The sequence below is a fragment of the Molossus molossus genome, unplaced genomic scaffold (assembly GCF_014108415.1).
Source record: "Molossus molossus isolate mMolMol1 unplaced genomic scaffold, mMolMol1.p scaffold_m16_p_15, whole genome shotgun sequence".
NCBI classification, from domain to species: domain Eukaryota; kingdom Metazoa; phylum Chordata; class Mammalia; order Chiroptera; family Molossidae; genus Molossus; species Molossus molossus.
In genome coordinates this window covers 41,076,528-41,101,233 of record NW_023425350.1, presented here as the reverse complement: position 1 = coordinate 41,101,233, position 24,706 = coordinate 41,076,528, and the positions used below count along the sequence as shown (strand labels likewise).

At 35.9% G+C, this 24,706-nt stretch overlaps 1 protein-coding gene across 3 annotated transcripts in view; it reads right to left on the bottom strand.

The window, feature by feature from the left end:
• VRK2 (VRK serine/threonine kinase 2) overlaps window positions 1–24,706 on the bottom strand; it is an 80,567-nt gene that overhangs the window by 34,011 nt on the left and 21,850 nt on the right. For all 3 annotated transcript variants that reach the window (XM_036262627.1, XM_036262628.1, XM_036262629.1), the window contains exons 4-7: window positions 24,241–24,310; window positions 22,795–22,882; window positions 20,875–20,980; window positions 19,557–19,649 (exon numbers count right to left, since the gene is read on the bottom strand). In XM_036262627.1, coding sequence (XP_036118520.1) covers window positions 19,557–19,649; window positions 20,875–20,980; window positions 22,795–22,882; window positions 24,241–24,310 — 357 coding nt within the window. The remainder of the gene's footprint in view (window positions 1–19,556; window positions 19,650–20,874; window positions 20,981–22,794; window positions 22,883–24,240; window positions 24,311–24,706) is intronic.

The following is a 24,706-nucleotide window of genomic DNA, read 5'->3' as shown; positions in this document are numbered from 1 at the left end:
AGGTTATCTGTGTTTGCTAATTGGTGCTTAGGCCCCTACCCTCCTTCAGAGACTAAAGGGACATTTCTTAAAGATTACGTTTTAAAGGAAGGGCTCCCAGGTCCTTGAGGTCCTTGAGAAAGGACTTTTTTTTTTTGCTGGGCATATTTTTTTTTCCTGGTTAAATCTCCTTATTAGTAACTATTCTGTTCAGATTTTTTATTTCTTCATTATTCGATCTTGGTAGGTTGTATGTTTCTAGGAATTTATCCATTTCTTCTAGGATATCTAACCTGTTGGCGTATAATCGCTCATAGTAGTTTCTTATGATTCTTATCTGTGTTATCACAGTTATAATGTCTCTTTTCTCATTCCTGATTTCATTTATTTGGGCCTTCTTTTTTTTCTTAGTCCAGCTAAAGGTTTGTCAATTTTGTTTGTTTTCAAAAAACAAAACAAAAACAAAAAAGCACACAGCTGTTTCATTGATCTTTCCTATTGTCTTGTTAGTCTCTCTCTTATTTTCACCCTGAAATTTATTATTTCCTTCCTTTTAATAACTCTGTGCTTCATTTTTCCTTCTTTTCCTATGTTCTGTATGTGTAAAGTTAGGTTGTTTTATTTGAGAGCTTCTTCTTAATGTACGAGCTGACTGCTATAAACTTCCCTCTTAGAACTGCTTTTACTGCATCCTATTAATTTTTGAATGTTGTATTTCCATTTCTATTTGTCTGAAGGCATTTTTTTACTTCCCTTTTGATTTCTTCTTTGACATACTGGCTATTCAGGGGCATGTTGTTTAATCCCCACATATTTATGAATATTACAGTTTTCCTCATGTAACTGATTTCAAGTTTCATACCATTGTGGTTAGAAAAGATGCTTGATATGATTTCAGTCCTCTTAAATTTACCAAGTCTTGTTCTGTGGCCTAACACGATCTATTCTAAAGGTTGCTCTATGACACTTGAGAAGAATGTGTATTCTACTGCTGTTAGATGAAATGTATTGTATTGTCTATCAGGTTTAACATGTAGTTTAAATCCAATGTTTCCCCACTGATTTTCTGTCTGGATAATCTATCCATTGTTGAATGTGAGGTATTGAAGCCCCTGACAATTATTGTATTCCTGTCTATTTTTCCCTTCAGATCTGTTAATATATGCTTTATATATTAGGTGCTCTGATACTGGGTGCATAATTTGGTGGCCTTAATTGAGTTGTAGGTAGAAGTCAAATAATTATGGAGAGCTATTGACAAAATAGTAAAACAAACAACTATCTATCCTCACCCTACTATATAAATCATTTTGTTTTTTAGTTTGGATTTTTATCTACTAGCATAGCCTATTATTCAAAATATTTATATTCTAATAGATTCAATGAGAATTAAATTCTCTAAAATTCTCATCAAAGTTTTACTACCAGAATCTATAAATATTTTAAAATTATAGATTGTAAAGCACTAATAAAGAAATTTAGGACTGACTGCATTTGGTCAGTAGAGATTAGATGTAAGAGGAAGTAAAGCCAATAATTTGTATAAAGTAATCAAAATGTTGACAAATTATTTTGTCTCAAATCAGGTCAAAGTGAGAATTTCTACAAAGATAATTTAATAGAAATACCAGTCTTGAACAATTCAAAATGAGAAAGAAAAAAACAGCTGAGAAATGTCAAACAGGATAAGGAAGGAAAGAGAGGAAGTAGCATTTGTTGAGGTTCTAATGATAATCACTGAGCAAAATATACCTTTCACAGATAATTTCATTAAATCCAACCCATCATTTAGCCAGGAAGCATTGGTCTCATTCCAGAAATGAGGAAGCTGAGCATCCAAGTAGTTCAATGACTTGCTCAAGTACTAATAAGAATAGAAACAGGATTCAAATCCATGCCAATATGGCTTCCAAGTCTACTGTCTTGTTGTTGTTTTTATAGAACATACAATGTGGGATTCTGCCCATTTCTGAAATTTTGTTGAGGTAAATATTAGTTTAAGCAGAACTCAATCTACAGTAGGGTTTGCAGTCTAGGCACTGTTTTTGTATGCCCTTGAGCTATGAATAATTTCTGCATTTTTACAGAATTATAAAAAAGAAAAAGAATATGCAGCAGAGTGCATATGTGGCCCACAGAGCCCATAGAAGCCTAAAATATTTACTACCTGGCTTTTTACAGAAAAAGTTTGCCAACCTCTAATCTAAAGAAAAACTTGCTTTCAGTTAACGTTTTTAATATTATCATTTTTTTCTGTGAAATCAAAAGTAACAGCTAGTTAATATTTTTTACTTTAAGTATAAATACATATAATATGCCAAGCTTTAGAAGGTTGTGGTAAGAAACCCAAGATCACCAATCAGGTAGAGGACGATTATTTGCATTATAATAAGACTAGACAGGAAAATTTAAAATCTATCTCCCTGATGCATTTTAAATGATTTTCTTTCTATGCAAATTTTCTGAATCTAGTAACCTTTTCCTTTGTCCATGAGAAAAAGGACAGCCCGCCTGCTTCCCTTTCCTCAGACCTTTCTGTTGCACTGCACTGCCTCTCGCATTTCTACATGGTGCTCATTCTTTCTCACCTTAGACATACTTTATGTTTTTTGTATAACTTTGTAACATAGGTAGAGATGATATGCATCATTATCCACATTTAACAGGTGAAAATTATTGCAATATACTCAAATAATGCAAGTCACCCAACACTCACCAAGTACTGCTTCTACAGAGGATTTTGTTTTAATGAATTTCTTAGCTCCCCCACCCCCAACCCAAACACCTAACCTGAGCTAATGCTTTCATGGCCTTTTGATTTTAATATCTTATTACTGACGGTAGTATGGCAGCCACTGAGGTGCAATCCCACCAAGGAAGCAAGGGCCTTTCACCTGTGAGGAGTGCGGTAAGCTGAGCACCTCCAGTGGCTGGACCAGTAGGAACCACCAGAGCATGAGAGCCAAGGCCACACTCTTCCTGGGCGGCTCCTGGCAAACAATCATGGTGGGGATACTGTGTGGCCAATTCCACCAACCGGAGATCCTTCTCATGGGCATTCGTTGTTCAGCTGCTCCCTAATGGGCTGGCTGAGCTTTGTCAGAACTACTTAAAGTCCAAGCTCTCCCTGCTTAATCCCTCTTGTGCCCTTTCCTTTCCTTTCACGGGTGTCATATCGACACCCCACTCTACAAGCATTGCTTGTCCAATCCTGCTTTTTCTCCTTTACCTCTCCTAGGTAATACACTTCCTTCCAGTAAAGCACTTGCACTCCTAATTCTGTCTCAGCATCTGCTTCTCTGAGAACTGGATTTGACACAGATGGTCCGTAAATCATAGCCTTGATTAAAAGCGCTAAACAAATGAAGATGGAAACAAAGTTGCCTTTGATGACCATGAAAAATACAGCTTTCCTATACTGAACAAGCCTGTCTCAACAGTCAGTATCCTATTTTACCTAGCTAGATTTACACTCACGAATGCCAACTCTCAAGTTCTGCACTTGGTTAAACCTTTACTTCCCAGCTCTGTCACTTCCTAGCGCTGGGGACTCTTCCACCGCTTTCCTTTTCCAGACGGATGGGTGACTCTAACACGGAAAGAACACTGTGATCACTCTCCTCTGCAGCGAATTGCATGGGAAGGGCCTTTGTCTTGAATTTAGCACCCCAAGCGCACCTCTTCTTCCCACTACACCTTCTGGATTCACAGTTCACACACTTATACCTGAATCCTATTCTGGTGTGCAGATCCCTTCAACCACAAGATAATGTATTGGATTTTCATGTGTGTCAACATGGATTTACTATCTTAAAATGCACTAAGTTATTCTCCTTTTATATATGTGTTGGCCCCACATTTACAGGCTGTAAGCTCCTAGTGGCCACGAAGCCAGCATAATATTGTGTAATAGTTTTGTATCCGTGACAGCACCCACTCTCAGGCCTTCTGCATAGCAGGTTTAAATAAATTTCTATTGATTTGACTTGATGGTAATAATTGGACAAATTGATGTAAATTCTTTTTGATAGATACCTAAATGCCAAGCATGATAAATTATTGACAACTGTAAATTAAAAAGAAAAAAATGAAGGCATATTTTTTTTTAATATAGTTGACCCTTAAACAATACAGGTTTGAACTGAGTAGGTCCACTTATATGCAGATTTTTTTCAATAAATACTGTAATTGTATTTTCTCTTATATTTTCTTAACATTTTCTTTATGCTGGCTTACTTTACTGTAAGAGTACGGCATATAATGCATGTAACATACAAAATATGTGTTAATTGACTGTTTATGTTATCAGTAAGGCTTCCAATCAACAGCAGGCTATTGTTTTGGAGAAAAAGTCATAAGCAGATTTTCGACTGTGCAGAAGCAGAGGGAGGAGGTCAGAGCCCCCACACTGTTCAAGGGTTCACTGTACTTGCTATGTGAAAGCATTAAGTACTTTATAGAAGTCAAATCATTTAACCCTCATGACCCTAACAGGAAGTTCTTTTATAATACCTTGAGGATGAAAAAATAGGATGAGTAAGGTTAGGTGCTCTGTGCAAAACAAGTAAACGTATAATAACTGGCAAAGCTGAGATGTGAACCTAAATCAGTATGACCAGACGGGTGAGTATTTTCCATGTGTCCCACATGCAGGAAGGGGAGATGACATAATCATACACGTCTGGAGGTAACATGTCCTCTAACGAAAGTATATTAGATTTACACTTCATAGTACTTTAGAGTAAGGAGAGGTATTTTTAATTGGCAGACTCGGAGAAAAAAAGGATTGGGCCTTTGCCCTGGCTGGTTTTCTCAGTGGTTAGAGCATCAGCCCACGGACCAATGAGTTGCGGGTTCGATTCCAGTCAAGGGCACGTACTTCTGTTGTGTTTCATCCCCGGCCCTGGTTGGGGTCGTGCGGGAGGCAGCCACTCAATGTGTCCCTCTCATATGGATGTTTCTCCCTCTCTCCCCACCCCTTATACTCTATCTGAAGATAAATGGGAAAATATCCTCGGGTGAGGATAAAAAAAAAACAAAGAAAAGAATTGGGCCTTGAAAAATATCTAATATTTCCACAAATGGAACCAGGGAAGAAGAAATAACACAAGAAGGAAAACCAACACAAGCGAGAAAAACTGGTTAGCATCCGTTCACAGAAAGCTTTGAAAACTGTACCAAGAAGCTGGCACATGGTTTTTGTATGTAAACAGAAATCCCTGAAGGATTTTTGCAAGGAACAGTATTATCGGCGCTGGTAGCATCATAACACGGAAATGGAAGCAGGGAGTCCATTTAGGACAATATAATAATAGTCCAGACAAGAGGTAATGGGAGGCTAGACCAGGGCCCCGGTGAACAAAAGAAAGAGAAGAGGGCTACAAGTTGTTGGAGGAGAGGAGAGAAGGAGAGAGGGAGGAGGGTGGGAGAGAGGGAGAGAGAACTCTGAAAACAGTATGACTGGCTGGATAACTGAGGATTCAATAACGAGAAAAAGCAAAAAGGAGGAAGAAGAGGAGATATGGAAAGAAACCGATTTACTCATTTTCAGTACCAAAAGGAAACTAGTTGATTGGTGGCAACCACCTTAATCCAACCTGTTCCTGGTTTTCTCAGTTTATGCAGGACTGAGTGACAGATTCATAGTGGGTAAAAATGTAAAGGACCTCCTTCCCATCAAGAGTCAAGCAACCAGGAATCCTAAGTAGGAAGCAGCCAAACTGGCTCAGATGAAAGCATTTCTCAGCGCCTGATGTGATGGACAGGGAATGTCAGCTGGAGAAGGGCACATTCAATTACGAAGCCGGAAAAGAAAGCAGCAAGGTGCTGATGTGAACAAACGTCATTGCCATCAGGATGCTACTACTTTACCGCACTGTACGCATTCACCCTAGAGAAGAAATGTATATGTAGTCCCAAAAACATGATTCACTTTTCAAGGGCTTCATTTTTTTGTGTGCAATCTAATACCTTATCATAATTTAGACTATTTAATATAAGTAAATCCTTTTAATTAGCATACCCTGTTGTAGCAAGAAATGTGTCTGTTAATCTCTCATTGTCAAAGGCTGATGGAAATTATACTATCAGGGAGACAGTCACTACTCATGACTTTGTTTTAATGGCAATTTAGAAAAGACTTTTAAAATTGTAGAAGAACATATAGACTTATTCAGCAACCGTTAAGACTCTTATAAAAGACAAACATTTATCTTATTTGAATAGGATACAATATGTTCCTATTCTATCAACAAGATATTGTATGTAATGTGAAAATCTTCATAATAAACTAAATGCTTACTGACTAATGAAAATCACTATATGCCAAAGGAAAAAGAAGCCAGCTTACTTTCAAACAAGATGTTTATTAGAATAAACATGAAGATATATTTTTCAAAAATATAGTCTGGCCTTATCTTTTAGTGAACTGTAAAACCCCTGCAGTGTCTGGTTAATTATAGACGTAACATGTGCTTATACTTAAAAACTCCACTTCATAATGTTGGTTTTTTTTTTTCCCTCCTAAATTCTCCTAACTACCTAGATCTCATAACTACTCATATTTCAAATTTGGAATTTATCCTTTTTCTTTATATTTACTATTCATTGAGAGAGAGAAAAATTTAAAAGACATGCCCATGAAGCCATATGAAGCAGCCGCAGAAAAGCTGTGTCTCATCACTACCTCTTCACTCCATCTACTGCTCTATCCGGCCCAGGCCTATGATCATTTAAACGGTACCATAAATTCAAGCATCATAACAAAATACTGAGGTATATTTAGCAGTGTTCAAAATGACATTAGCATTTTGACTCCATGACCTGCTTTCTATTCCAACCTGCTTCTTTTACCAACATATGAAAGCCTACTGGATCAACCAAGGCTAAGACTTCATATGCTTTCCCGACTTCAGGGGGACATTTCCTCAATAGTTCAGAGCCTCAAAATTGCTTCTTTATTAAAAACACCTCCATCTACAAAAGAAAACCTTTCCAATTATAGTCTATTTCCAATTGTTCTTTTGACACAAATTCTCAGGGATTATATGAAAGAACCTACAATACCCTCTCTCTCTTATAATTTCCACTGTGATACCAAAGCATGTAACTTGTGCCTGTCCTTTAACAAAATAAAGTGGCGATGGAAGAGGATAAGCTGAACTGCAGACACTTTCATGGTCTTCCCCTTTGTCTAAATCAAATCTGAACTCGAGACTTCTGAACATGCCATAAGCATTCTCAGAGCTTGGTTTATCTGTAAACAGCAGTTACTCAAAAACGTTAGCTGATATAATTTGTCTGTCAGTGCTATATTATAAAAAGGTTCACCACATGTAAGTTGTGTCTATATAAAACCCAGCTATCCATAATCAAAACAGCCTCCTTGCTCTACATTAACAATCACTCTGTTATTTTCAAAGACAGTATTTGAGGTTGCCAGCAATAAGGCCACTCTTGCATGCACATCCCCTAAACAGGGGTGCCTCTTAACCCATCCAGATTTATGCAACTCAATGAGTTGATGCAGAACTCAGAAATCCCATTTTCCCATACTAACTGGTAAAAGAAAAAACAAAACAAAACAATATATAGCCTTTTATGGATCATGATGCACCCGCATTTTGGTCATAAACAGTTCTTTGGTCATGGAAGCATGTGGCCTTCAGAAATAGAAATAATACCACCAGTGGGACTCAGTGGGCACTCAATAAACTTGTATTGATTATTGACATTCAAATACTAATTTCTCAACAGCGTCAACTCTCCTGGGAACTATGTTCTTGGGGATAGGTGATTTGTTAAATGTACTCCTAACTGTGAAATCTTCTTCCTTTATATAAAAAACAGACCCTGAGTATTCTGTTCCCTACAACTTGAATGATGTCTATGATCAAACTGCATACCTTAAGAGAACTATTATTAAATCCAATTCAATACCATTTTCTTAACATCAAACCAGAACATCATATATCTTTTTTTCCCTTAATCTAGACAATTCTTGGGGAGCAAAATAAAGTATTCTATTGTCACAGCATAACAATAATAAAAATATTATTCCATCTATTACTTACTGAGTATTTACTATGTGCTTGACATTGGTCTAAGAATTTCTCATGTTTGAATCATTTGATCCTTAAAATATATCTTTGAAGGAGGCACCACTATCCTATGTGGACATGGGAGAACAGAGAGGTAAAATAAATAAGGCTAAGAACACAGAGTGAACAAGAGGTAAAGACAGAACTCAAAGCCAGGGAGTCTGACTGCAGAGCTTCTAGACTTAACTATTCTATACTGAATCCCCCAACATAATTGAAAGTTATGCAAATAGTCGTCATCTTCTATCAAACCTTTTGCCTGGGATTAGGAGAAGGTAAATCGTCCTCTTTTAATATCTTCCTTCTTATCCTGAACAGGAGCACTGAGCTCCAGAATAAACAAGTAGACTGTATTATAAAGCAGAGATCCCACCACACAATCCAAGAACTGCTTGGAGATCCTATGTATGAGAACAAATCATGTTAAAAACACTAACTGATTCGGCCCTGCCTGGAGTGGCCCTAGGGAAAAAAAATCAAATTCAATACCGCTTTCTTAACATCTGACCATTTTCTTGGCATCTAACCAGAACATCATACGTCTTTTTTTCCTTAATCTAAACAATTCTTGGGGAGCAAAATAAAATATTCCATTGTCATAAGCATAACAATAATAAAAACTATTATTTTCTCTCTATTCATTAGTGGCTCAGTTGCTTGGAGCATTGTTCCATACACCAAAAGGTTGGAGGTTCAATCCCTGGTCAGGGCACACACCTAGGTTGTGGATTTGATGCCTGGTTGGGACGCATACAGAAGGCAACCAAAAGATGTTTCTCTCACACTGATGTTTATCTCCCTCTCTCACTCCACCCCCTTACCCTCTCTCTCACACACACACACACAATAAAAGAAGAGCCCTGGCCAGTTTGGCTCAGCAGTTAGAGCATTAGCCCCACACACCAAAGAGTCGCAGGTTCAATTCCAGTCAAGGGCACGTACCTCGGTTGCGGTTCAGCCCAGGCCCGGGTTGGGGTCATGCGGGAGGAACTAGTCATTGTGTGTCTCTCACGTGGATGTTTGTGCCTCTCACATTGTCAAAGTTTCTCTCTCTCTCTCTTTCTTGCTCTCACTCTCGCTCTTCCTCTCTCCCTCCCACTCCATCTGAGATAAATGGAAAAATATCCTTGGGTGAGGATTTAAAAAAAAAAAGAAGATACTTCTTTCTGCCCTGTTCTTACTTTCCCCCTTTTCTTTTTCTTCCCCTTTCCTGGTACCCAAAGTTCACATATGGCCAAAATACACTGGTATCCACACTAAAGTGTTAGCAATTTACATGGAATGAACATTATCCTGAGATTTTTATTAATATTATTTGGAAAATGTATTGTCTCAACCTTTAATCAAAGGTTTACATCTGAGTCCCTTTATTTGTTTTGCAGGACTGCTATAACAAGGTCCATACACTGGATGACTTGAACAACAGGATGCTATCGTCTCCTAGTTCTGGGGGCTAGAAGTCTGGAACCAAGGTGCTGGCAGGGTTGGTCCCTGCTCCTGGCTGTGAGGGGTAATCCGTTCCATGCCTCTCTCCTAAGCTTCTGGTAGTCTCAGATGTTCCTAGGCTTGTACAGGTCATTCTCCCTGTCTCTCCACACTCTTTCCTCTATGCATGTCTCCCAGTTTATAAGAAAAACAATCATGAGGTGACTTTCCCTAGCCACCACATCTTAGCTCAAAAAGAACCTCTTTTCATATGTTTACATTCCCAGATACTGGGGGTGTGGGATTTCAACATCTCTTGAGGGGACACAATTCAACCAATAGCAGTCTCCATTCTCAGTTTCTCTTTGTGAATATGCTGAGAGCTCTATAAGAAAATACTCATACTGGCTATATTAAGTAGTAAAGATCTCTTGACACACAGATAGATTTCTCCCAAAAGGGAATTTAAGAAACGTACAAATGCTTATTTACTGGACTTGGCTATACTATGTCCAGCTCTACTTGGCTGGCTTTACCTGTTACTCCCAAACACTGATTCATCAATTAATTTATGCATTAACCTATTCAGTTACTCATTATCCACTCATTTATTTATTGAGTGCTTATTACATGCCATGTTCTGTGCCATCTGCCGGATACACATCAGTGAATCACACACAATCCCTGTTTTCCTATTTACAAGACTAGAAACTTGCTCTTTTGATGGACATTTAACTAAAAAGATCATGCTTATCTGCTTCTGAGCCAATACTTTCCTAAGTCAGATTTGTAGCTAACAACTGGTTCTATCCAGGAAGTCAGCAGCTATGGAAGCTAAAAGAGGTCAAAGAGATCACGTAATACAGGCTACTCAATTACAGAAAGGAGAGTTTTGGGGGGAGTCTACAGAAATATGTAATTTTAGAAAAAGGAGAAGAGAGTTTAAGTACAATTAGAATAAAAATTGCCTCTATTCCCATTTTCTCATGAATTTTAGGCTAAAGAAGAAAGTGGAAAAATTAAAATTGTACCTGATAATAAGGAATGATGTAATTTTGCTAAGTGTGATAATTGCACTGTTACAATATGGTGAATTGTCCTTGTTTGGAAATGTATACATATTTAAGTATTTAGAAGCAAAATGTCATGATATCTAGAATTTATTGTAAAACTTTCAGCCAAAAACATAGCTAAAGTAAATTTTCAAATCCTTAATTTTTAAGGCAAAGTGATAGGTAGATTAAATCCTCTATTATTCAGAATATTAAAAATTTTCAAAACAAAAGGTTTTTAAAAAACTGTATCCTCCTAGAGGCAAAATTATATAACAGATTCTCACTTGTCTCGGAGTCTCAGTACTGGCAAGTAAGCTTCACAAAATACTAATTTTAACTATGGAGACCATAGCTACTAAATTATAAGTACGAGGTTGCTTTCTTCAACATTTTTCACTTATCGCTATCCTCCAATAAGACTCTAGTAATCCACATTCATATAGCTGTCATTTGCATACTATTTTGAAATAAGAATTTTTAAAATATGGATCTAATCTGATTTAAAATCAGGCATCTTAATATACACATGTTAAGAATAAATTTTGATAATAGGAACATTATTAAGTACCGGATAACAGAGTTATAAATAGTAGTATTAACACATTATAGAACAGTTGATGGAAAGAAAATTTGGGGCTTTATTTTCATTTGACAAATTATATTGAAAGAAGCCCAAAATAGTAAGTTGGCAGAATTATCTATGAACACCACATACATACAAGCTATTAAATTTCAAAAACAACCAACTCTTATGACAAGTAATTATACTGAGACAAAAAAAAGTCAGTGAAAGTGTGTATTTTAAACTAATATTAAACTCATAAAATTTTAAAAGTTGAAGTAACTAAAATCATAGGAACAGATTTCAGTCTTTTTACTCATTAAAAATACACAGCGACCTTCACTGGGAAGACAGAGAGGAGCACGGATGCAGGGAGTGACTGCCTACAAACACAGCCGTGCTATTTCATCTGCCGTTAACCCATCCACACGCTATCACGATGCTTTCAAGTAGCCACAGCAGCTGAGCCATCTACCACTGTTATGATATCATCAAGCTAAGACATATACCACCACTCCGGAGATAATGAAATACAGTCATATGTCACCAGAACTCAATTTTATGTGTGTCCGACAAGGGGAATGCTACCTCTACATGGTAAACATATTATGGACACCTATCACACAAATTCTTACAAATGCATTCACACTCGTCTTACAACTAACTGTGATTGATAAATGGATTGTGTTAGAATTCCCTCTAGCAAACAGTGAACAAGCAGCTTTAATTAGGCTTGTGACCCTACCCTGTGGAATCTGAGAGGGAATTATTCGTCACAAGATGCAGGTCAGTTGTTACAATTCCTGCTCCCAGGACATTACAGTTTACCTAAATTTAAACTTTTTAACTTCCTTAGCTATGCAACAATAGGCAAGACACTTAGGAAACATTATTAGAAACATTACCTTCTGCAATGAGCAGGAAAAACATGTTTTCAGAGCATCAGGGAATTTTAGAGCTAGAAGGAACTTTTGAGATCACCTGGTCAAAGTCCCACATTTTATATACCGAAAAGCCAAAGTTCACTCAGGTTAGATCATTTGCTGAAGGCTGTAATTCTGCTCAATGTCAAAACTGGGACTAGACCCGGGTCTCCTGACTTTCAGTCCAGCACAACTTCTAACTTGTGACAGGTTTCCTAGGCCATATTTATCACTCCAGACACTGACATGAAAAACTGTCCTTCTCTACCTGTGAGGCCTCCGCTTCAACTGGGCGGGCAGTTTGGGGACAGAAATACACGGAGCGCGGTAGGGTCTCCAGCACGAAGTGACATGACAGGCACTGCATCAGGACTGGCCTCACCTCCTGAGAAGCCAGTCAGCATTTCCTGAAGGATTATTCCAGAAGAAACACTAACCTAGGTGTTGTGAGGAATGCAAAAGACGGAAGAGAAGTACACCTACCTGTAAGCCTCAAGGAGTTCATTCCCGTTCAGAACTTAAGACAACACACAGTGACACATGAGTGTTCCTGTGCTTAGAACACAATTAGAAGCTAAAGGAGATCACAAAAGGAAATCAGTGCAGACCAGAGCCCTCAAGAAAGGCTTCATGTACGAGCAGGAATGCAAGCTGGTGGGAAAAACCATGCGCTTCGGACCCGCAGCGGGTAGTCTTCCATATGTGAGACAGTGTCTGCACCACTGAAATAAAAAAGCGTGTGCAAACCCTGATTTAACTTAAACTCGTTCAACCTTCTTCCCAAGTGACACTGGGAGATACAGCTAAACGGGTGGTAAGATTTTTTAAAGAATAAAGTGGATAATGTAAAGAAGTACCCAAGAAATCTCCGATTTTTAAATATTTTTCTCCACAGATAAAGTTGAAATTTTTCCCTTCCAACAAAAATGTTGACGATGACAAAAAAAGGTAAGCAGTGTACATTTTGCAGTCTTTAAAATTCCAAATATGAAGAATATCAGATGTCTTATCCAGAAACAGCCAAAATGCAGCAATCTTAAGAAAAAATAAAGTTGAAGGGATCACAATAACAGATATCAGGATATACTACAAGGCCACTGTAATCAAAACAGCCTGGTACCGGCACAAGAGAGGCTCCCAGAGAACCTGAAATTGCAGAGAGGAGTTCAGAAGCATAGGGAATTCATGAAAGAAAAAAAGAAAAGAAAAAAAACATTTCCAGAAAAATCTGCACAGGGATCTCCTTGAGTCCTATTTGTAGGATAAAAGGTGGGACAAAGGGCCAATGGGGAGTAGGGAGAAAAACAATCCCCAGGGTTCACACAGAGCTGGGAGACATTTGAGCTCTGACCAACCAGAATGGTAAGTCCTCAAAGGGAATTCAGTAGAAATCACAGAACTTCACATCATGGAAGCAAGAATAATCTATTGAGAGTATAGACTACCATGGACCTGACTTAACAAAGCCTGAAAACAAGCTTCCAAATGAACATAATGTCTCCAATTTATAACCTAAATTTATAGACAAGAATAGATTAAATGTAAAAGAATGAAAAATATATACAATATAAACAGTAATCAAAATAAAGGTGATGTGGCTCTATTAATATCATCAAAGTATATTTCCAAATAAGAAACACTATCAGAGATTAAAAATCACATTTTATGATGATAAAGGAGACAATTCATAATGACCACATAAAACTCCTGAACATGCCAGTAATAACAGAATGTCACTATATATGAAACAAAAACTGACAGCAAGAACCCCAAATAATCAACAATTATAATTGGGGGTTTCCAAACTCTTCTCAGTAGGGACATAGAAAATTTCAAGAACTCACCCAACTGGACTTAATAGATATTGATTAAACACTGTATCCCAAAACAGACAAAAGAATACACATTCTTTTCAAGGGCTCATGAAATATTCAGCAAGTCAGCCAATATAGTCAGTCATTAAATAATTCTTGCCCACCAGGTGTGGCTCAGTGGACTGAGCATAGTCCTATGGACAGCCTGGTTCAATTCCCAGTCACGGCACATGCCTGGGTTGTGATTGATGTTTTTCTGCCACATGGATGTTTCTTCTATCTCTCTCTGTCTCTCTAAAAAAATCAATAAAGACATATTTAAAAAACAATAATAATTTTCCATAAACTTAAAAGTACTGAAATTTTTAAAAAAAGGAATATTAAAAAGATCATTCTTTTCCCAGTAAATTAGTTTGGCCTCTAGCCAGAAGATCAATATTGTTAAGATATCAATTCCCTCAAATTAATCTCAATCAAAATCCTAGCAGGGTTTTGGTAGAAAGTGATGAATTAATTCTAAAATATATGGAATTACAAAGCAGCCAGAATAGCCAAAGTTTGAGAAAAAAGTTGGAAGATTCACACTACCTTATTTCAAGACTATGAAGCTACCATAAATAAAAAAGTGTGATATTGACTGTATGTATGATATTAGAACAGAGAGAATCCAGAAACAGACTCATTTATAAATGGTCAATTCATTTTGACAGAGGTTCTAGACAGATAATTCTCTGGCAAAAAGGTATTCACTTCAACATACAATGTTCGGACAATGACACATATGTATGCAGAGAAAAAAAGGAACCCTAACCTTGCACCAAATGCAAACATTAACTTTAAAATAAATCAGGAATCTAAATGTGAGTTCTATACTCCTTCTTGAAGAAAACTTATGGGAAAACATTTTGTGATTCTGACTTAGGAGAGAAGCAGCACAAATCATAAAGAAAAAATCATAAATTGGACTTCATCATAATTAAAAATGTCTGCTTTCTGAAAGACATTTTTGAATGAAAAGATAAGCAATATATTCAGAAAATATCAACAAGCAAATATCTGACAAAGGGTTTCTATCCTCAAGACATAAAGTTGTCTTAGTATAAGAAAGAAATCCAACTTTGAAATGGGCACATTTACTTCACTGAAGATAAATGATTATGAAAGATGCTCAGTATCAGTAGTCATTAGAGATGACTGACACAAATTAAAACTCAGTATGACTATACATTTACTATGAGGCTAAAACTTTAAAAATGAATGAAACCAAGTGGTGGCAAGATGTGAAGCAACTGGAATTATCACATATTGCTTGTGGAAAAGTATAATGTACAATCACTCTGGGAAACTGTTCGGCTGTTTCTTTTCAAGTTAAACATACACTTCCATACATGATCCAGAAATTCCACTCCTAGTGTTTACCCAGAAGATAAAACATAAACTTATAACAAAACCTGTATATAAATACTTATAGCAACTTTATTCATAATTGCCCCAGACTGGAAACAACACAAATAACCATCAACAGGGAAACAGATTAAAAAAAAAACAAGTATAGTAATTGTCAATGAAATATCAGTGAATAACCGCATGTATAAATCTCAAAAACATTCTGCTAAGTGAAGGAAGACAGACAAAAAGAGTACGTATCCTCTAATTCAATTTATATGAAATTCGTAAAAATGCTAAAAAAGTAGAGGCAGAAATCATTGCCCGGGGCTGGGAGCGAAACAAGGGACTGACTGCAGAGGGGAATTAGAGAACTTTTGAGGATGATAGAAATGTTCTGGTATCTTGAGTAGAATAGTGGTTATATGATATACATGTGTCAAAACACATCAAACTGTATATTATTTGAAAGGGCGAATTTTACTGTTTGTAAATTATACATTAATAAACCTATTCTTTAAAAAACTATGCAGACCTGTACAGGCTTTTAATATATATTGCCAAATGGTCCTTCCATTAACTTAATTTCTTCTACTCCCACTGAATTTACATTCCCACTGGCATTCTATATTTCATCAGACCCAATATAATCAGATTATCATTTTAGACTTTTCCCAATTGGTAAGTTCTTTAAAAATGTTGCCTGTTTTTATTTGCATATCTGTAAGTTTTTAGTGATAGGGAACTTTTTCACATCTATTTCTTGGACAGTCGTATTTCTTCTCTGTTCTGTACATTCATTCCTTTTAATTATTGTTTTAAGAAAGTATTTGGGGTTTTCATTTTTTATATCTTCCTATATATCCTCAAATATTTGTCATAATATACTTCCCACTTTCTCATTTGCCTTTCATTTTCTCAATTTTTAAATATAAAGACAGTTTAAAATTAGAAATCTCAGTACTTTCTAAGATTTTTTTTTGTACTTTTATTTAGAAATTTCTTTCCTCATGTAAACTTCACTTGAATATTCAATTATATTTTTTGTCATTGGTTTTACAGACTCAGTTAACTTTTAAAACCTCTCCTGTCTAATGCAGTAGCTACTAGCCACAGTAGTTATTAAAATTTAAATAAAATTAAGTTTCCCCCCCATGTTTTCTACTAGTTTTATCATTTTAAGTTTTACATTTAAGTCTCTAATCCTCTTCAGGTTAGTTTCTGTGTGTAGCGTAAGAAAAGAGTCCAATTTCATTCTTTGGCATATGGCTATCCAGCGTTCCCACACCATTTATTTATTGAAGAGACTGTTCTTTTCCCATTGTATATTCTTGCACCCTGATTGAAAATTATTTGATCATATATGCCTGGGTTTATTTCTGAGCTCTCTAATCTGTTCCATTGGTCTGTGTCTGTTTTTATGCCAAGAACACGTTGTTCTAATTACTCTAGCATTGTAGAGTTTGAAATCAAGAACTACAGTATCCCCAGCTTTGTTCTTTTTCTCAAGATTGCTTTGACTATGCAGGATCTTCTGTGGTTCCATACAAATTTTAAGATTGTATTTTCAATTTCTATGAAAAATGGCATTGAAATTTTGATAGAGATTGCACTAAATCTGTAGATTCCTTTGGGTAGTTTGGATATTTTAACAACATTAATTCTTCCACTCCATAAACACGGGTCTTAGCAATGATGTTTTTCAATTTAAACCAAGAGCATAGGCAACAAAACCAAAATAAACAAGACTATATCAAACTAAAAAGATTCTATACAGCAAAGAAAACCATCAACAAAATAGAAGACAACCTAAAGAATGGGAGAAAATATTTGCAAACCATGTATCTGATAAGGGTTAATACCCAAAGTACGTAAGAATTCATTACCAACAACAAAAACAAACCCAAATTATCCAATTAAAAACTGGGCAGAGAACCCGAATGGCATTTTCCTAAAGAAGACATGCAAATGGCCAAAGGCATATGAGACATCACCTCACACTTGTTAGGGTGGTTATTATAAAAAAGACAAGAGATAAGCTATGGTGAGGGTGTAGAGAAAAGGGAACACTTTTGGTGGTGGATTGTGAACTGGTATAGTTATTATGGAAAACAATATAAAAGTCTCCTCAAAAAAATTAAAAATAGAACTACCATATGATTCAGCAATCCCACTTCTGGGTATATACTCAAAAGAAAAGAAATCATTATCTTGAAGAGATATCTGTAGTCCCATGATATTGCATCATTAGTCACAATAGCCAAGATATGTAAATAAACATAGTGTCCACTGATGGAGAAATGGATAAAGAAAATGTGATAAATACACACGCACGCACACACATGCAGTGGAATATTATTCAGCCATAAAAAAGAAATATGTCATTTGTGACAATATGAAAGAACCCAGAGGACATTATGCTAAGGAAATAAGCCAGACACAGGAAAACAAATACTATATGCTCTCACTCACATGTGGCATGTGAAACTTATAGAACCAGAGTATAGCAGTGGTTGTCAAAGGTTGGGGGATAGCGGAAATGGGGAGATGTTGGTCAAAGGGCACAAACTTTTAGGTAGACGATGAGTAAGCTCTGAGGATCTAATATACAGCATGGTGAAGACTGTTAATAATGCCGTATACTTCAAATTTGCTAAAAGAGTAGGTCTTAAGTGTTCTTACCATAAAACAAAACAGAAAAAAGGTTAACTATGTAAGGTGATGAATGTGTTAACTTGATTATGGTAATCACTTAAAAAAATTTTTAGAACAGTGTTTAGATTCAATTCTGGTAAATTTAAAGCAATTTAGGTAAAACTGAATGGGAAGTACAGTGAGTTCTCATACACTCACTGTCCCCCACCAAATACAGCCTCCCCTACTACCTACATCCCACACCACAGTATTACATATGTTACAACTGGATAAATCTACATCGACACATCATCACCACCAAAAGTTTATAGTATGCATCAGAATTCATCCCTGGTGTTGTACATTCTATGGGCTTGACAAATGTATAACACGTATCCTCCACTGCAGTATCATACAGAACAGTTTCACTGCCCTAAAATCCTCTGTGCTCCACCTACTCTTCCCTCCCTCCCCCATAACCCTGGGAAATCACCTATCTTTTTAATGTCCCCATAGTTTTGCCTTCTCTAAAATGTTATGTAATTGAAATTGTACAGATTTTCATTTAGTAATATGCATTACTTAAGGTTCCTCCATGTCTGTTCATGTCTTGCTTTCTTCTTTCTTTGTTTATCCTCACCTGAGGACATTTTTGCATTCATCTTCAGATAGAGCAGGAGGGGGAGAGAGAGAGACATATCGAATGGTTGCCACCCACATGACCCCAACTGGGGCCAGGGACAAACTGCAACTGAGGTACGTGCCCTTAGTGGGAACGGAACCCAGGACTCTCCAGTCCATGGGCCGACGCTCAACCCACTGAGCCAAACTGGCCAGAGCTTGCTCATCTCTTTTTAACACTGACTAATATTGCCTTATCTGGATATGCCACAGTTTATTTATCCATTCACCTATTAAAGGACATATTGGTTGCTTCAAATTTTGGCAGTTACAAAGAAAGCTGCTATACACATCTATGTGTAGATTTTTGTGTAGTTTTAAGTTTTCAATTCCTTTGGGTAAATACCAAGAAGTACAATCACTAAATCAAATATTAAGAATGTTCAGTTTTGTAATAAAGTACCAAATCGTCTTCCACAGCAGTCATCCCATTTTGCATTCCCAACAGCAATGAATAAGAGTACTTGTTGCTACATGTTCTCTCCAGCATTTGGTGTTGTACCCCCATTTCAAATGCTTAATGGCCACTTGTGGCTAATGGCAACTGTACTGAACAGTAGTAGACAGAATATGTCCATCATCACAGAAAGTTTTATTGGAAATGCTGCTCTATTTAAAGCTTAATTATTTTACACAGTAGAATAGCAACTAATGTGACAGCTTTTTATTTTTTTCTTTGCATAAAATCCATCCCTTCTCCCACTGGATATTAATGGGTCTTTGTTTGTATTTGCTCAGAGGGTCAAATTCCTGTTCAGCCGCTTCTTAACTATTTGCCCATTAACAAATTATTTAACCCTTCTGAGTCTCAATTTCGTCACCCTAATTACTTACCAGTTAAGTGCATTAAATTAGATAAGCAAGGTAAGATAAATTACCACATTCATCAGGCTATGTCCTCATTTATAAACCATCTGGGTTAGGAGGTTTTTTGTGGTATATCTCAGTACAGTACTTTGAGGACCCTTTATTAAAGCAAAGTTTAATATTACATTTACCTGATCTGGATTTTTGTAACCCAAAAGTAGATTCGCTGCTTTTATATCACCATGAACATATTCATTTTCATGTACATATTCCAGTACATCCAACTGTGGAAAGAAATACGTAAGGTTATACTGATGTCTATTTAGAACTCATAATCAACTTGAACGTGTGGAGTTTACAATAACATGTATTTTTGTTTTTTCATATTAAGAATGACAAAGTGACATGCTTAACACTTATTTAAATATATTTTCCAAAATATCACAATGTACTGGTTGCTCATCCTAGGAAAGGTTGAATAAAATGACCCTCAAATATCCAGTGTTTTCATTGAACATCTGCTGAAAGGAAACCAAGATTCAACACCTATGCCTATATTCCTGATAGCCTGGTGGCCAAATCACACTGTGCAAACAGGAAAAACAGGAAAATCAGACATACAAAGTGAAATAATCATGAAGTCCACTCAGCAATTCCTTACCCAAGGAGTAATTATAAATCAAGTTCCAGGGACCCCAGAACAAACGTGTCCATGAGCAAAGAGAAGGCATCCTCCCTCCGTAGAGCAAGAGAATAACCTTAGTTTCATCTTGGAATCCCTTGAGCCTTGCATGTTACCTACACCCGGTGCTCAGTACACATTTGCTAGCTGGCTAGATGGATGAATGGACAAATGAAAAAATTAATGAGTTCTATTTGCCACATCCCAACCTGGCATGAGTATTTTCATTCTACTTAAAATGGAAATAAATAAATAAATAAATAAATAAATAAATAAATAAATAAATAAAATGGAGCTTAGGCAAACCAAACACAAACAAGATAAGACAAATACGTGGTATAAACAAAATGTGTGCATGGGTGCCATTAAGATTTCATTGCCTCATATTTGGCAAAGTATATATTATTCATTGCCATACTAATTACTACCACCATCCCAAACTCATAATAAAAACTTTATAGCACCCTCATACCATCATGTGTTTAGTATGGAAAATAATATAATCTGCCATAGTTTGCATTGCTATAAATATAACTAACAAAAGAGATGCTATTCTTATAGCCATGTAAGCTCGTTCTGATATGTAAAACAAAGCCGTGTGCAGAGAAATCAGACTGTAGAACCAATGCCTAGGTGAGCTTGTAGTGCCAAGCACAGCTACTCTATCACTCACAGAGCCCAGAGTGATCAATTACACGGAAGTAGCCTCTCCTCTCAGTAACTGACATTTCTAGGGCAACAATCCCTCATTCTCTGATAATTCGACAAGGGGCAACAATTTGTAACAAGTAAATAATCTGAAAATGAAATAAGTCATCCCTTCTTACCATTCGAACACCTAGCTGCAGGACAGTTGACTTTTTAAAAGTACCATTCTGGTCAGAGATCTTCTGTAAATCCATGCCTAGTCTTTCCATTACCATAAATCTGTAACTGTAAGAAGATGTCAAAAAGAGATCTTAAGATAGCAATGCTTGAAACTTTCTATTTATGAGCTGAAACAAGAAAAAATATACCCAGACTAACAACAGAGAATGGTGCAATATGAACCATTAGAGGATAAATGTATATTAATAATGCCGTTCCTTTGCAGAAAGATATTATTTAGTATTTTACTTTGCAGTTAAGTTTCCTAGAAGAGAATGTTGTGCTGAACCACTCACTGTCTTAGATCATGAAGAAAAAAAAATTAGTCATGAATTTAGTTCATTTTGACTCCATCACCTTCTTGCTATATAGCCTTGAACAAATTATTTGTTCATACAGAAAATTGTATTTATATTTGTTTTTGACCTTTTAAAATTATACTTACTATCTCTATACATTTATAAACATGCCTTTATATTCCATTTTTTTTCTTCTTTCTTTATTGGTTTTAGAGAGAGAGATAGAAACATAGATGAGAGAGAATATCGACTGGCCGCCTCCCGCATGCCCCCCACTGGGGACCTGGCCCACAACCTGGGCATGTGCCCTAACCAGGAATTGAACCAGTGACCACATGGGTCAACGCTCAACCACCGAGCCACACCGGCTGGGCATAAACATGCCTTTTTAAAAACTGCCTGTTTTCCTTTCTTCCTTGTTTGTCAACTCTACCCCTTCTTTTCTTCCCTTCACTTACACACCCACATAGGACCCTATTCTGTATCTATCTATGTATGCAACACAAACACAGACATAAAGAAATGTTTGTCTTTGTTTTACAAAAAATGTGATCTTCTTATTTGTACTTTTCTGCATCATATGTTTTTCAGTAGTATCTCACTGAAATCCTTCCAAGTCAACTGGTATAGCTCTGATTTACTTAATGAGCTGTATAATAATGCATGATATGGATGTACCTTGCTTAGCCATTCAGTCCCTTTGGGGTAGCCCTTTACTTTGTTACAAGATTATTGTTCATTCATTTTGTTCTATTTAAAGACCATTTGAGCAAAGCACTGACCTCTGAGACTATTTTCTCACCTAGGGAAATATATATCACCTATTTTAGAAGGCTGTTGAAAAGACAAAATGGGTACCTAAAAAGTGACAGTATTTTTTTCTTTTTAAAATCACTATTAGTGAATTATTTATATGTGGTGATTACCTATATTTGGTGGGTTTAAAAATATTTCTAAAATGTATTATTTTGCCTCTCCTCAAGAGATAGAGCATAATTCTCCTGTCTTGAGAATGGGGTACATTTAATGACTTGCTTCCAGCAGAGAGAATACAGTAGAAATGATAAGATATCACTTCTCAGCTGAGACTATAAAGAACTGTGACTTGCTCCTTGGATGCATGCTCGTGTGTGCACACGTGTGCTCTCTTCCTCCCTTTCAGTTACTGCTCTAGGGGAAGCTGGCTGCCATGTCTGTATAGCTCTGGGGCAGCCTATGGAGAGGTAGGTCTACATGGTGAGAACATGAGGCCTGCCAGCAATCACATGAGTGTATTTAGAAGCAGATTTTCTTAGACTTGCCAACAGCCACTTCAGTGTCGTTTAAAGTAGACCTTCCCCAGTCTAGCCTTGAGATGACTGCAGCCTGAGACAGCTGACTATATCCTCATAAGCAGTCCTGAGCTAGAATCATTCAGGTAAGCCAGTTATAGATAATTGACCCACAGAAATCAAGATAATATCAGTTTATTCTTATAAGCCACTACAGTTTGGGTCATTTGTTATATAGCAAACAGATAATTAATAGACCACATAAGTAATAGTGATTGGATAATATTTAATTATAATAATTCCATTTTACCGTCTTCCCATGAATTCAGTAAGACCAGATCCATAAAACAGAGGAATTCCTAAATAATCAAGCTGTTTTTGTTCTATCCATTTTTTTACTGCAAAGACAGGGAAAAAAAGATATGTTTTTTAGAAAGGTATTTCTCACTTTTACAATGACGCTAAAACTTATTTAGCTAACCTAAATAGAAATTAGGCCTTCTTAAAACATTTTTTTAAGAAATTAAATATATCTATCTAATGTTTTCAAATTCTATTTATCACTATAATGAACACAAAAACATATAGAAAATTTTAAAATTAAATTATAACAAAAAGTAGTCAGTCATAAAATGTAATTTTATCATATACACATGTTTCTATTCATGAAAAAATTAATTCCCTTATATACTAAATTTTTAAATATAACATGTTAACCACCAAAGGATCAGTGGGGAGATTAGATGGCTTTACTTCCTCATTAAAAATCTAAAGCCATGGTAATCAAAAAAACAGAAATTGGTCAGAAAAATCATCTTACTCTGAAAGTATATTATACAGACATTTTTGGTTAAATTTAGTTTTTTAAAAAAATTAAAACCACTTAAAATAATCAGGTAACTTATTTCATTTTTCACTTTTCTACCACGTACGTTTAACGTTTAAGACAGCTCTACTGATAAACAATCAAGTTTAATGGATTCTATTTGTCACCCTGACATACTTTAAGTAGTCAGTAAAGACTAGAGTCTTAATGCTTAGGAGGTTTTATTAAGGGAAAAAAGTTAATTGTTGAGGCTAGACTCATCATTCTTTTTCCTAAACATAATATAAAGGACCCTGACTATGAAGTCGTTACGCACATCAACTTCCTTAAAGCTTCATTTAATTCATATATAACTTACAGCATTTATGAAATACTTTCATTCTTCTTCAACTCTGTTCATATTCATTTCACATTCATATCCTCTAATTGGTAGTTTTTATATCTGATACTCTGCTCCAATTAATTTCCCAACATTCATATTCTAACATTTTTAACTTATTTTCTAAATCATAATATTTAATCATAACCATACATCTTACCTTAATCCAAGCTAAGATCATTCATTTTATTAATATACCTACTGCCCATTTTAATTATTTTTCCTTACATCCTTCCTATCCAAATATTTTTTTTAGTTAGTTATATTCTACCATCATTTACATTTAGAGAACTCCTGGTAGCTTGGATCAACAACACAACATTTTATGTAAAGTAGTATAAACAACTTTGAAATATATAACCCATTATTATGTAATATCAAAACTTGTACACCATCTGTCTTTTTTATGTTTTAACAGTTAACTGAATCATTTTACAATAACATTTCTAATTGAAAAGAATTTTCCAGAAGGCTAGAAAAAGACAAAAATATTTACACTCATTTTAGCAAGCATATATATGGAAGTAACTTGCTTTGCTAATTTTACTTACTACATTCTTTTTTTGCAGCTCTTTGGTAAAATTTAAGTTCTGAAAATAATGGGCCATTTTCTTGATACTCCTATAAAAAAAGAACAATTAATTTTATTTTTTAAATTATAAAGATAAAGTTGGTATTACAACTATGAAAATATGAATATACATATATTATATAATAGTACTTGAATCATTTATTATAAAAAAAAAACACAAGCACCAGATTTCCACTAAAACTCTCAAAAAAAAAAAAAAAACCAACTAAAAAAAACTTGAAGAATCTCATTTTTAAATATATTGTAATGCTATCTCTATACCCTCTTACACACGAAAGGAGTCTTACTGAAAGAACATACTGAAGGCACTGAGGACTGTACGCACACACAGATAGTCAGTGTGTACCAACATGCACAGCAGGGGATATGATACACTGCAAACTACCTGGTGGTTCATTCCACATGATACCTTCACTGAGTAGCTA